This window comes from Phacochoerus africanus, chromosome 8, assembly GCF_016906955.1.
Source record: "Phacochoerus africanus isolate WHEZ1 chromosome 8, ROS_Pafr_v1, whole genome shotgun sequence".
Lineage (NCBI taxonomy): Eukaryota > Metazoa > Chordata > Mammalia > Artiodactyla > Suidae > Phacochoerus > Phacochoerus africanus.
The window spans coordinates 48,005,730-48,018,167 of NC_062551.1; the positions used below are offsets into that span (position 1 = coordinate 48,005,730).

Here is a 12,438-nt window from a genome sequence, read left to right on the forward strand (position 1 = left end):
TTCACTGAGATTTTTCCCCTTGTTCCCCTTTTAAAACTGTCATGACTGAGTAGGATCTTCAAGTTGGTCTTGGAACATGACCCTGTCTCCCCAGATTGCCAGCTTTTCTGATTATACCTTTCCTTTCCATTAACACTTGCCTCTTAAACTATTGGCTTTTGAGTGGTGAGCAGCTGAACCTGAGTTTAGTAACATCCTTATTCCACTTGAGACATACTACCTCCAAAACACCAAGCACACCTACCTCAGGGCCTTTGCACATGCTATTTTCTTTGCCAGGAATGCTCTTTCCTGGTTCTTCCCACAGTGGATTTCCTCAACTCCAGCATCACCTTTCTTGAACCCCCAATCTAAAGTAAGCAGGAGTTCCCGTTGTGGCTCAGCAGTAACAAACCTGAATAGGATCCATGAGGATTTGGGTTCAGGCCGATCTCTAGCCTGGCTCAGCGGGTTAAGGATCCAGCACTGTCACTGCAGTGGCTCAGGTCACTGCTGTGGTGCAGGTTCAATCCCTGGCCTGGGAGCTTGCACATGCTGCCAGCTCAGCCACAATAAAATAAATAAATAAGTAAATAAATAAAGTTGGCCTTTCAGTCATTCCTTGTCCCATCATCCTGTTTTCATTCTCAACATGACATTTTCAACAGACACTTTTTTTTGGCCATGGCTGCAGCATGTGGAAGCTCCCGGGCCAGGGATTAAACCCCCACCACCAAGCTGCTGCCTTGACAATGCTGGATCCTTAAACTGCTGTGCCACCAAAAAACTCCTTGTCTGTTTTGTTCATTGCTATATCCCCTGAGGTGGGCCAGGTGCATAATACATGCTCAATAATGCTTTACCAGGTGAATCAGACAGAGTCAGATGGTTAGGTGTGCAGGATTCGCAGGCAGTAAACTTCCTAATCATGGCTCTGCCGTTTATTGGCTGCGTGATTCTAGGCAAGCTCCTTACCCCTCTGACGTTCAGTTTCCTTATCTGAAAAAGAGGGCGCACACACTGCACACATCTGTTGCAGAGTATAAATGCGATCAGGCTTACTATCTGAGTAACTCTATTTTGTGAGCATTATGTTCCAGGGGCCAAGTTGCATGCTCTCTATTCATGTATCAAGGAGGGTTTGCGAGCACCGTGCCGGGTGTGTGGGAAGCCCTCAGTACCCAGGAGTCGTGATGACTGAGATAAGTGTGGCTGGGCCACTGGGTGATTCTGGCCTGTGATTCTCTGGTGCCTCTGTCCTTGCTGCCTCCCACCCTCTCTGCCCAGATCCATCCTCCTCCCTCTGGCTCCATTTCTATTTCTGTCTTTCTCTCCTCCTCCCTAGGCCTCAGGGAGCCCCTGGCTGGCATGAAGCCTTCTTCCTTCTTCCACAGGATCAGGAAAGAGTTTTTACTGCAGGGCCCACCCCCCAGCAAAACAACTTCCCTACCCCAGCCGCAGCCCACGCCCTCACCTGAGAAACTCCCCTCCCTGCACCAACCCCTGCAGCCCCTTCTCTACCTAAGGTCCCTCAGATTCCAGACAGCCTGACCAATGAGTCCTGTCCCATTCCCCACCCCTGCCCCCACCCCAGGCTGGCTTTGGAGACCCAAACTCTGCTAACTAAGGTCCTTGGGGCCATCCCCAGCCTCGAGAGATACCACAGGCAGCTTCGTGTGGTGGTGAGGAATGAATTACTGAGGTCCAGCTGCCAGCTCTCTGATTGCTTCACCGGGGGAACCTTGGGCAAGTGACTTCACTTCTCCCTGGTTCAGATTCCTCTCTGTAAAATGGGGCCAAACGTATCTACCTCAAACTGCTGTCCGACCTTAGAGAGAGAAGCTGTGGTCAGCACAACACCTGTGTGTTCGGGAACATACCCTGGTTGCTCAGCACTAAAGACTCCAAAGGTTGCCGGCCTTTTTAAATCCCAATTTCGCCGCCTGGTTATGTGACCTGGGGCAAGTTACTTAACATCTGGGCCTTAACTGCCTCCTTTATAAAATGGAAAAACAGTGCTGATGTCCTAAGGTTGTCCTGAGGATTAGAGGATTTAAGCACTTGGCACATAATAAGCACTCACTAAACGTTAGCTATTGTTTTCATGGGTTGTTCTGTTTTAATTATTCTCCACCTCCGTAGTCTCTCAAGAGGGTAGGAAACTGCCTGCAAATGTCCCTGGTCCCAGTTAGCCACCCTGCCTTCGGTCTCACTTAGTCCTTATGCTGTAATCTAGGTCACCCTCCTCCTACCCCTGCCCCAAGACACACGATACACAGAGGTCAGCAGAGCGGCCTCAGACACAGAAAAAAGTTTAATTCTCCTGCGGCGGAGGGTCCCGGCTCCGGTAGGGAGGGGGATTTGTTTTTGGATCTTGTTCATGTGGGGATTTATTTGGGGGAAAGAGGAATAGGGGAGTCTGGTCCTTCCAGTGGGACCTGCCCCGGAGAATGGGTACTGGGAAGAGAATCAGGAGAGACAAGGAGACTGGACGAAATACAGGACGGCAGAAGGAGAAGAGAGGACGACAGGACAGAGAAAATTGGGACAAAGAGGGAAGGACAGAAGACAGAGACGATAGAGGGAAGGACGGAGACAAACGAAGGGAACCGAGAAAGGGGGACCCCAAGCCAGACCCGACGGGACCAGGGAATTGAATGGGGTGGGGGTGGGGGCTTTGGAGGCCGCCGCGGGACAGGATAGGATCTAGTCCAGCCAGATACAAGAAATGGGCCCCTCGCCCCTGCCCCGGGTCCCGGGTCCCGGGTCCCGGGCGGGGGGGAGGGGGCTCGTGTCTCAGTGCTGCAGTGTCGGGGGGGCCCTGCCCCTCCCCGCGCTTCGCTGTGTAAGGCACCGGCTCCAGCGAGGTCCGCGAGCGCGCGGGGGGAGGGGCAGGAGGTGGGGCTTAAAGTCCGTGGGGGGGCGGAGCCCCGCGGGCCGCCCTCAAACCGCCGGGGCGCGGGGGCGTGGCCTCGAGCCGCAGCCCAGGCAGCCCGCCCCCTCCAGGGAGAAGAGCGCGTCTCCCCTCCAGTCAGACTTGATGGCTCAGCGCATTCTCTCCGAGTCTTACCCCGGCGCGTCCGGGAGGCTGGGCATTGGTCCGCCGCACCCAGGTCCCGGCGCCCACCCGCCGCTCACACGGTACTCTCCAGCATCCACTCAGTGCTGGTAAAGGCCAGGCGCGCCCTGGCGGAGCCCAACCCCAGGTCTCCGTCCTCCCCGGCCGCGCCCCCTCCGGCCCCGTCCAGGTGAGGCGTGGACCGGTGGCGCTTTGTCCGCCGGGCGCGGCGCGGGTAACTGTGGCTCTGGAAGAGCGCCCCGTAGTCCCCATCGAAAGAGTAGCGCTGCTGCGGCCTCGACCGGGCCGGGGCTCCCCCAGGAACCAGAGCTAACGTGGGGGGCGCCGAAGCGGGCGGTCCCAAGGCCCCCGAACGGCTCCTCCGGGGGCCCGCCGCGACCCGGGACTCCTCCCCAGAGGTTTCCTCAGACGGCAGCAGGAACAGTGAGGTGGCCGAGCCGCCCAGGGAGCGTCCAAGGGCCACCTCTGGCTCCGTGGAAGCCGTCTCGACTGCGGTAGCCTTCGCCTCGACCTCCACGGCCGCAGCAGCTGGAGCAGCCACCTCGCGCAGCGCCTCATAACGGTCCTGCGGGGGCGGGGCCTGCGCTGCGCCTGCGCCATTGGTCTGCGAGCACACGTGGCTGACCCGGGGAGGCGACCTGGAGGTGCCCTTGACGCGGCGGCCATCCCCGTCGCCGTAAACCTTGTAGCGGATCATGAGCAGAACGATGAAAACGAGGACGGACGCGACAATGACGCCCCCGATGGCGATGATCATGGTGCCGCCCAAGAAATGGGCCCTCAGCGGTCGGCAGGGCGCTGGATCCCCCGCGGTGGTAAACTGCACGCAACCCACCACTCGTGTGGCCGGCAGCGCCGTGGCCCCGTCGTCGTAGACCGCCAGCACGCACAGGTCGTAGGCACGGCCCGCTGCCAGATCATTCACCAGGAAGGTCTGGCTGGTGGATGGGATCATCCTGCGGGAGGGGAAGGGATCAGCGCGGGGTTAGCTCCACTCTGAACCACTCGGCTTCACTTCCAAGTCCCACGCGAGGGGACCAAACCATGCCTCCCTACCAAAATCTCACCCTCTACGGAGACAACAGCAGCCATTCAAACAACAAATCACCAGCCCTTCAGGATTGTTATTATGGGCCACGCCCCTTATCTGCATGCCCCACCCTCAGACCCACCTCCTTTCCCAGTCTCATCACCTGCCAAGATAATTTCAGCTATTCATGTCCCCTCATCTACATATCCTGGCTCCCGCCTGGGAGAAATGCTACAGCTTTCAAGCCCTGCCCTCAGGGGGCACACCCCCAAGAAGCTTCTCATCACTATTAGAAGTGCCATTCAAGTGCTTTTACGTTCATATTCCCATCCTTTAAAGGGACAAACGCTACAGATCACGCCCCCTTAATTGCATGCCCCACCCTCACTCAAGTGGAGGTGGAGGTCAACTCAAATCCTTTGTGGTTGTTTTTGGGTTTTTTTTTTTTTGTCTTTTCCAGGGCTGCACCTGTGGCATATGGAGGCTCCCAGGCCAGGGATCAAATCCGAGCTGTAGCCATCGGCCTACGCCACAGCCACAGCAACTGCGCCACAAAGGGAACTCCCAAATCCCTTGTCCTATTGACAGGGGCAATGGATGCTCTTCTGGTTTCTCTCTTCTATATATTCCTGCACTTTCCTGAAACCTTGACACAGACCTTGCCCCTTCATCTGCATATCCTACCTTTAAGTAGACATTTCTCCTAGCTGCATCTATCTTCTAAGACAATTTCCAAGGCCCTCAACTAAATAGTCCTGCCCACTGAGGGGCCAAGGCTAAAGGCTACTTCGCTTTTTATTGACAGGTGCCTTTTAAGCCACACCTCACAGTGGCCCACTGGTGACCGTTCCCCTACTGTGCCTAGGACCATGTCCATTCTTTGCATGTCCTGCTCCCAACCCAGCTATCAGAGGCAACCACTCAGTGTGCACACCCTGCTCCATACTGACTCAAGTCACCAGATCATGCACCCAGGTAAGTTTCATCCATAATTGGGCAAATGTAGCCAAGAAAGCAGCTCCTTTCTTGCTCCAGGCCCCTGCCCTCCAGGCCTCTCCCCTCCTGGGACAGGGGAGAGAAGTGGTTAAGCTGACAAAGTCTGAGAGCCACAGTGCCAGGAGGGTTTGAGTTTCTCTTCTGCTGCTGCTTGCTAGCTCTGTGACCTCAAGCAAGTTTCTTAACCTCTCTGTGTCTCATCTCCCCCAAATAGGGGGTATTAAGAATTCCTACACTGCAGAGATGGTGTGAAGTATGAATGAGTTAACATATCCAGAGCCTGGCACTTACTAATTTCATTAATAGCATGCATCCCTCCTGAAGCTGGCCAGTCACCCTCGCCGTGGCTCACACTCTATCGCCAGTTGCCTCCCTCCCCATCTATGAGACCATTCCCACGAGGCCTTGCTCCTTCTCTGTTGGGCACATCCCTTCCACGTCCAGCCTCGGCTAACCTGGGACCGCCACATCCACATGGATTTGCAGGCTCTGCACTCAACCTCAAAGCTCTCCTCTCCTACAAAGCTCTTAGTGGGTCACCAGATAAGAACCGCCTCCTCATCTTCATGGGGACCATGCAGCAGGAGCACCACCTACTCTCAAGGCCACTCCCCCATCTCCACAGGCCTCTTACCTCTCAGAAGCATTTCCCTCCCTTCAGCCAGGCTACCCGCTGGTTCTGAAGCCCACCTCAGTTCCCCCACCACCAAGAGCCACCCTCCCACCAAAAGCCCTCAAGTACAGCCCTCCCCCATAAAGGCCCACCACCTCTCCGACTCTCCTCATTGCCTGTTTCACAGACCACTGGCTCCCATCCCAACCAACTTTGGGCCTCTGGCTGTAAGTCTTCCTCTTCCTCTCACCTCCCCCCTCTCAAAGAGCCCTGGATTCCTCTTGCTCCTTCCCCCAAAATAACCAGTTGCTAGGGGACTCCCCCTTTTCAAGGACAGAGGCTAGCTCCTTAAGAAAGCTAGAGCCCATGTGTCTCTAATTGGCTGTAAGACCCAAGCAAGCAGCAGAGCTGGATTCTGGTTGGCTGTCACCTCTGCCCATGGCAGCAGTGAGGAAGTTAACCCCCGCAGTGCTGTAGCACAGGTGTCTGCAGTGGGCGATGGAGGATTGGAACTGCGGTCCCACGGGGAAGGGAAGAGTCCCAGGGTCTGTTGCCCAGCTGGGCTAGAGGACCATCAGTATCTGCATACATGCCGGGACTGGGGCCTGGGAACTTCCCACCACCCTGCCAGCTAGTGACCATGGACAGGAGAGAGAAAGAAAAAGAGAAAGAGAGGTGGAGAATCACAGAAGCCAAGAGCTATTTACAGAAATGTATTATCCATCTCCCCTAATCCCTGCCTGGCAAACAGTAGGTGCTCGATAAATGAGTGTTCAATGTAAAAGGGCAGAATTAGGAGTTAAAGGGTAAGGGCTGGAATCCTGGCTCTGCCTCTTTCGGTGTGACCTTGAGCAAGTGACTTCCCCCCACTGAGCCTCAGTTTCCCTGTCTATAAAATGGGAGGGGGATCATTGCTGCTTCACAGCAGAGTTGGGAATATGGAATGGAGAGTAGCATCCTTGGCAGTACCTTAGAAAGGTTTCTGTTTTTGATCATTTGTTTGCCCTGATGTTTGTAAGACTGGGCCAGTGTCTGATGCATCTTGGTAGGCCTAGGGCCCAGACTGGCAGCTGGCAAGCAGTGGGCATTTATTCAGTGTTCGGTGACCAGATTCAAAGAGAAGAAAATAAGGATATCAGAGACAAGAGAAAAGAGGCGTTTCACTCATTCAGTCAACAATAGGAGTGCACCTACTGTGTGCCAGGACCGTGACCCAGCAGACGCTGGGTGAGGTGAAGATGGAGGCCAGGAGGCAGGCTTCTCAGTGTGGGTTTGAGCACCTCCAAGAGCTGGGGCTCTGGCGCCCCCACGTGAAGCCAAACACAGGATTAAGCATTCAGCGGGCACTCTACAAAGTGTGCAGGGGGAGTTCCCGTCGTGGCGCAGTGGTTAACGTATCCGACTAGGAACCATGAGGTTGCGGGTTCGGTCCCTGCCCCTGCTCAGTGGGTTAACGATCCTGTGTTGCCGTGAGCTGTGGTGTAGGTCGCAGACGAGGCTCAGATCCTGCGTTGCTGTGGCTCTGGTGTAGGCCAGTGGCTACAGCTCCGATTAGACCCCTAGCCTGGGAACCTCCATATGCCGCGGGAGAGGCCCAAAGAAATAGCAAAAAAAAAAAAAAAAAAAAAGTGTGCAGGGGAGGCAGAGCCAGGCAGAGGGCAATGGCCACAACCACTTTCCAAGCGCCCACTGTGGGACAGGTCTGTGGCTGTGAGCCACATTCAGAAAGACATAGAGTTCTCCTGTGGCTCAATGGGTTAAGGATCTGACTTGTCACTGCAGCAGCTTGGGTGGCTGCTGTGGTGCGGATTCGGTCTTTGGCCTGGAAACTTCCATATGCCACAGGTATGGCAAGAAAAAAAAAAAAACTACCGACATGGAGTGATAAGGCAAGGCCAAGGCAGTAATTCATCTTATTCATCATGTACTGTCTGTCTCCTCCCTCTGGGCTGTGAGCTCCCTGTGTTCCCAGCGCCTAGCAGGGCCTAGCACAGAGCAGGGGCTTAGAGCTTCATGAGGGCAGGAGGGAAAAGAGGTACAGACCAACAGAGACAGAGGTGAGAGCAAGACACGAACAGAGATAGTGGGAGAAAGTTAACTCTTTAATGTCTGTCTATACCATGGCAGGTGTATCCACACCAGTGCTTCGAGCCCAATGGATGGTGGAAATGACTTATATCGATGTATTTTTCTCATAGTTTTCTGTTTCCATAAGGTACCCAATGTGTTGATACAGTAGCACTGGTATATAATTTCTAAATATAACTGTAACTGTAAATATATATGTATGTGAGTATATTTCCTGCTCTGAGGTGTTTAACTGACAAGGAACGCAAACAGCTTTTGTGAGCGCTGATGCAGACCATAAGCCCTAGGAGGGCAGGGATCAGGCTGAGTGCATTCACTCTTCTAACTCCAGTGCCCAGCTCTGGTCTGGCTCTGGCGGCCGCTCAAGGAAGATTTGTAAGATGCATGAAAAACAAAGACAGTGAGAGAGAAAGAGAGAAGAAAAATAGGGCAAGTGAGAGCTTCCGCTGAGTGAGAAGGCCCAGGGCATGGGCGCACGGGAGGGAGGGCCCCTGGGGTGGGAGGAGGCCCTGGGACTGCAGCACCCACCTGTAGACAAGGGAGTCATCTGCGGAGCTGTTGTACTGGACCTGGTACATGCGGATGCCAGGCACGGGCCTCTGGGCTGGCCAGCGGATGAGCACTGAGTTCGAGGTGAGCTCTGCCGCCACGAGCCGGCGCTCAACCGCCGATTCGTTGGCCCCAGGTCGGCCGGGCGTGGCTATGTCCGAGGAGCCGGGCTCGGTGAGAGGTGGCGGGGCGGCTGGCGGGGGCGCCATCAGAGGCAGAGGCACCACACACACCTCCACCGGTGCTGTGGCTTCCCCGGCGGCGTTGGAGGCGATGCAAGTGAAGGTGCCGCTGTCCCGCAAGGTGGTGATGGTTACGTCTAGGGTCCCATCCCCCCGGACCCGGGTCCGGCTCGAGTTCCCCAGCAACCGCCCATCGGGTGCCACCCAGTGCACCACGGGCTCAGGGTCACCCACGGCGCGGCAGCGCAGGCTGACCGCCTGGCCCTCCACCACCAGGGCCCGGCCGCCCGCCTGCCGAGTGATCAGCGGAGGTTCACACAGGAACTCCTCCTCGGGGATGGACCAGAAGTAGCGGTCGGTGAGGTGCTCGGGGGTGGCGCACGTCTCCAGGTCGTCCTCTCGCGTCAGGCGCCGCAGCCAGAGCAGCTCGCAGTTGCAGTGCAGGGGGTTGCCGCCGAAGCTGACCGTGAGCGGCGTGGGCGGCTTAGGTCCGGGGCCTTGGGACCTCAGGAAGAGCCCGTCGGGGGGCAGTTTATGCAGGCGGTTGGAGGTCATGTCCAAGCGAACCAGTTTGTGGAGCTGCACAAAGGTGCCTTCGGCGATGTGGTCGATGAGGTTGTGGTCCAGCGTGAGGGTGTTCAGGTTCACCATCTGGCCTACGGCCTCCCACGGCAGGGCCTCCAGGTTGTTGTAGGACAGATCTAGGTCCTCCACGGTGGACAGGAAGGCGTCGAAGGCGGCCGACTCCACTCGGCGGATCTGGTTGTTGCCAAGAATCAGGTGGCGGAGGTTGCCCAAGCCGCGGAGCTGGTCGCCTCGGACCTCGGCCAAGCGGTTGCTGTCGAGGTGCAGCGCGCGGAGGGCGCGGAGGTCTGCAAAGGCGCCGGCCGCCACCTGGCCGATGGTGTTCCGGGAGAGGGTGAGGTGCACCAGGCTGGTCATGTTGGCGAAGTCGCGGCGGCGGACGGCCGCGATGAAGTTGTCGGTGAGCCGCAGCTCCACCACGCGCCGGTCGATGGCTGGCGGCACAAAGAGCAAGCCGGTCTTGGCGCACAGCATGGTCAGCGTGGGTGCCACGTTCTGGCAGATGCAGCGGCCCGGGCAGGGCTGGCCTCGAGACGCCCCCGCCCAGAGGAGCAGCAGAAAGGGCAGGGCAGCGGGAGGCAGCGTGAGGAGCGCCGAGGAGAAAGGGCCTGGAGCCATGGTGCAGGGAGGAGGCGGAGGGAGTGGGAGGTGAGATCTGCAAGGGAGGAAAAGGGTTACCCAGGAGTAGGGCTTGACCACCAGCCTGGCCACCCTGGGATGTCCTGCTAGGGGTCTGACCCAGATCCCTCCTTTCCTGACAACCTGGTCCTATGGGACAGTGACAAGACCCATCATTTGCGGCCATGGACTTAATAGATAACAGCATTTCCAGGCTACTTGGTAAATGACCACTGCCCCACCTCTGAGCATCATACCCCCACCCCGACCCCTGTTCTAGGAGCTCCCAGACTTCTCATAATCCCCCAACCAGAGGGATGACATCTGGGCCAGCCTGGGCTTTCCAGTACCCACTAAATATTCTGAAAAATCACTGCTAACTAGGGTTTAAAGGCATAGATTTCAAAGCCATACTCCCTGGATTCAAATTCCAGCTCTGACACTTACTAGCTCTGTGACCTCGGGCAAGTGTCTGAACCTCTCTGAATCTCCGTTTCTTCATCTGTAAAATGGAGATAAAAACAGGCCTTACCTCTGTGAGGATTAAATGGATTAATGAGCATGGTATACTCAGAACAGTGCCTGGCACATAACGTGTGTTCAATACATATTAGTATGTAATTGTTATGATCATCACCAAGGGTCCAATATGTGCCAGGCATAGAAATGGGCACTAGTATCAAGAGCAAGGGCTTTGAAATCAAACAGACTCAGGTTCAAGTCCTGGCTCCCAGACTTGCTAGCTCTGTGACCCCAAACCAATGACTTTTCCTGAATAGGCCATAATTTCCTGATTTGTAAAATGGTATGGTAATTGTACTGTCTTTTATGGGGTGTTGCAAAGGTTCAGTGAGCTCATTCATAGGGGTCACTGAGCATAGCGCCTGGCACACAGTAAGTATTCCATAAATGTTAAGGGTAACACCCCCCACCTTTGGCAATGGCAGAGGGGTCTGAAGGTGGGAGGTGATAAGAAAAACATCAGTCTCCCTGCTCAGGCTTGGGAATTCCTTCTCTGAGCCTCGTTTCATCCTGGGCTCTGCTAAGCTCCCCGGCAAGGGGTAGACTTTCACGCTCACATTTATGGGCACACACAAGGCCCCATACATGCCTAGACACACACACACACACACACACACACACACACACACGCTCACACTGTGCCTCTGCTCCAGGCAAAACCTTCCAGCGGGGATTCCCCCCGCGGCAGCTGCAGCCCACGGCCTGTCAGCTCCCATCACAACACAGGGTGGGTGGGGGGTGAAGAGGAAAGGATGGGAAGGGGGCGTCCCTGAAACTGTTTCCACCCCACCCCACACCTGTCCCTGCTGGCCCACCTCCTGGGAATCTGCAGTGCGGGGCTGTGGCCTGAGGTGGCTCTGATCCTTCAGCCCATGGGGGGGCTGTGGACACAGAGAGGAGGGACCAGGAGAGGCAGAGAGAGAGGTAAAGAGACAGGGAGAGACAAGGGGGAGACAAAGAGAAAGACTCTGAAAGAGAGGCGAAGAGACTGGGGAGCAAGCCCAAAGCAGAGAGAGACAGGAAAAATGAGTGGACGAGACCCACGCAGCGAAGAGGGACTGAGATAAAGAGACGGCGTAAGGGAGAGACAGGAGAGTGAAGACGAGTGTTAGAGAGACCGACAAAGAGGGGAAGCAACAGAGAGACTGAGGGAGGCAGGGATGGGGCTGGAGAGAGGAAACAAAGGCAGAGTCAGGGTGTCCCACCAGCTCTGAGGCCCCCTCCTAACCTGTCGTGCACTCCCTCGGGGACACTACTCTACGCTGGACAGAAAAGCCTGGTCTGGGAGGTGGCGCTCCTGAGTTAGAAGGCCCACCTTTTCTGCACCTGCTTGGCTGTAGGGTCTCCAGGGTTCAGAGCTGCAACCTGTGAAACAGGAAATCTTCCCATAGCTGGGGGCAGGGGGGGGCAAATTGAAACAGTAATAATAACAATGGAACCAGAACCTGGGCCCCCCTGCTGCCCCATTCACATCCCAGTGCCCTGATGCCTGACTTTAGTCAGGTGACTTCTTCTCTTTATGCCTCAGTGTGTTCATTGGTAAAATGGGGGTGATAGCGCCTATCTTATAAGGCTGTTATGAGTCTTACATGAGATAATAGACTAGAAAGTGCCTAGAGTGGTTGCTGACCCAGGAAACACTATATAAATGTGAGCTGCCATCAGCTTGATCATTCTCTCTGGCTCTCTCTCAGCCACTAGCAGGTTTGACTATCAGATTTTCCCACATCCATGCACATACACACACTAAATGGTACAGCATCCTCATGCCACTCTCCAAATGCAGGCTCATTTCATGTTAGGAAACTCTTGCATCCTTTACTGATAAGAGGAGACTTTCCTTTGCCAACCACCTTACCCATCTTACCTCCAGGCCTGAGACCCCCCCCCGCCCCACTGACCCCCACTCCCACCCTGTGCCCTGGTTCTATCAAGCCCTTACCCAAACATGATGTTCCTGACCTGGTCACCACCCCCAGCCTGGGTGGGCACCTGCCCCTCAGGAAACTGCCATACCGGCCACAGAAATCCATACAAGGCAGGGCTCCAGGCCTCTGGCTGGCTCAGAACAAACCCAATCACTCCATTTCTCTCTCCCCAGCTTGAGGGGCCCCACTCACCTCTCTTCAGGGAGTCAGGGCCTGGGCCAGTCCCTGCAAAGGAACAAAACCACACTGTTAGTATCCTTCTGGCTCCT

The 12,438-nt window shown here is 55.8% G+C and overlaps 1 protein-coding gene across 1 annotated transcript; it reads right to left on the minus strand.

Moving 5' to 3' along the window:
* Nucleotides 1–2,261: 2,261 nt before the first annotated feature.
* Nucleotides 2,262–10,194, minus strand: LRFN1 (leucine rich repeat and fibronectin type III domain containing 1). The gene is made up of 3 exons (XM_047792575.1): nucleotides 10,167–10,194; nucleotides 8,314–9,756; nucleotides 2,262–4,014 (listed from the first exon to the last, which is right to left on the minus strand). Exons 2-3 carry the CDS (start codon nucleotides 9,717–9,719, stop codon nucleotides 3,114–3,116), a joined length of 2,307 nt encoding a protein of 768 aa, XP_047648531.1. The 5' UTR covers nucleotides 9,720–9,756; nucleotides 10,167–10,194; the 3' UTR covers nucleotides 2,262–3,113.
* Between the last annotated feature and the right edge of the window lie 2,244 nt (nucleotides 10,195–12,438).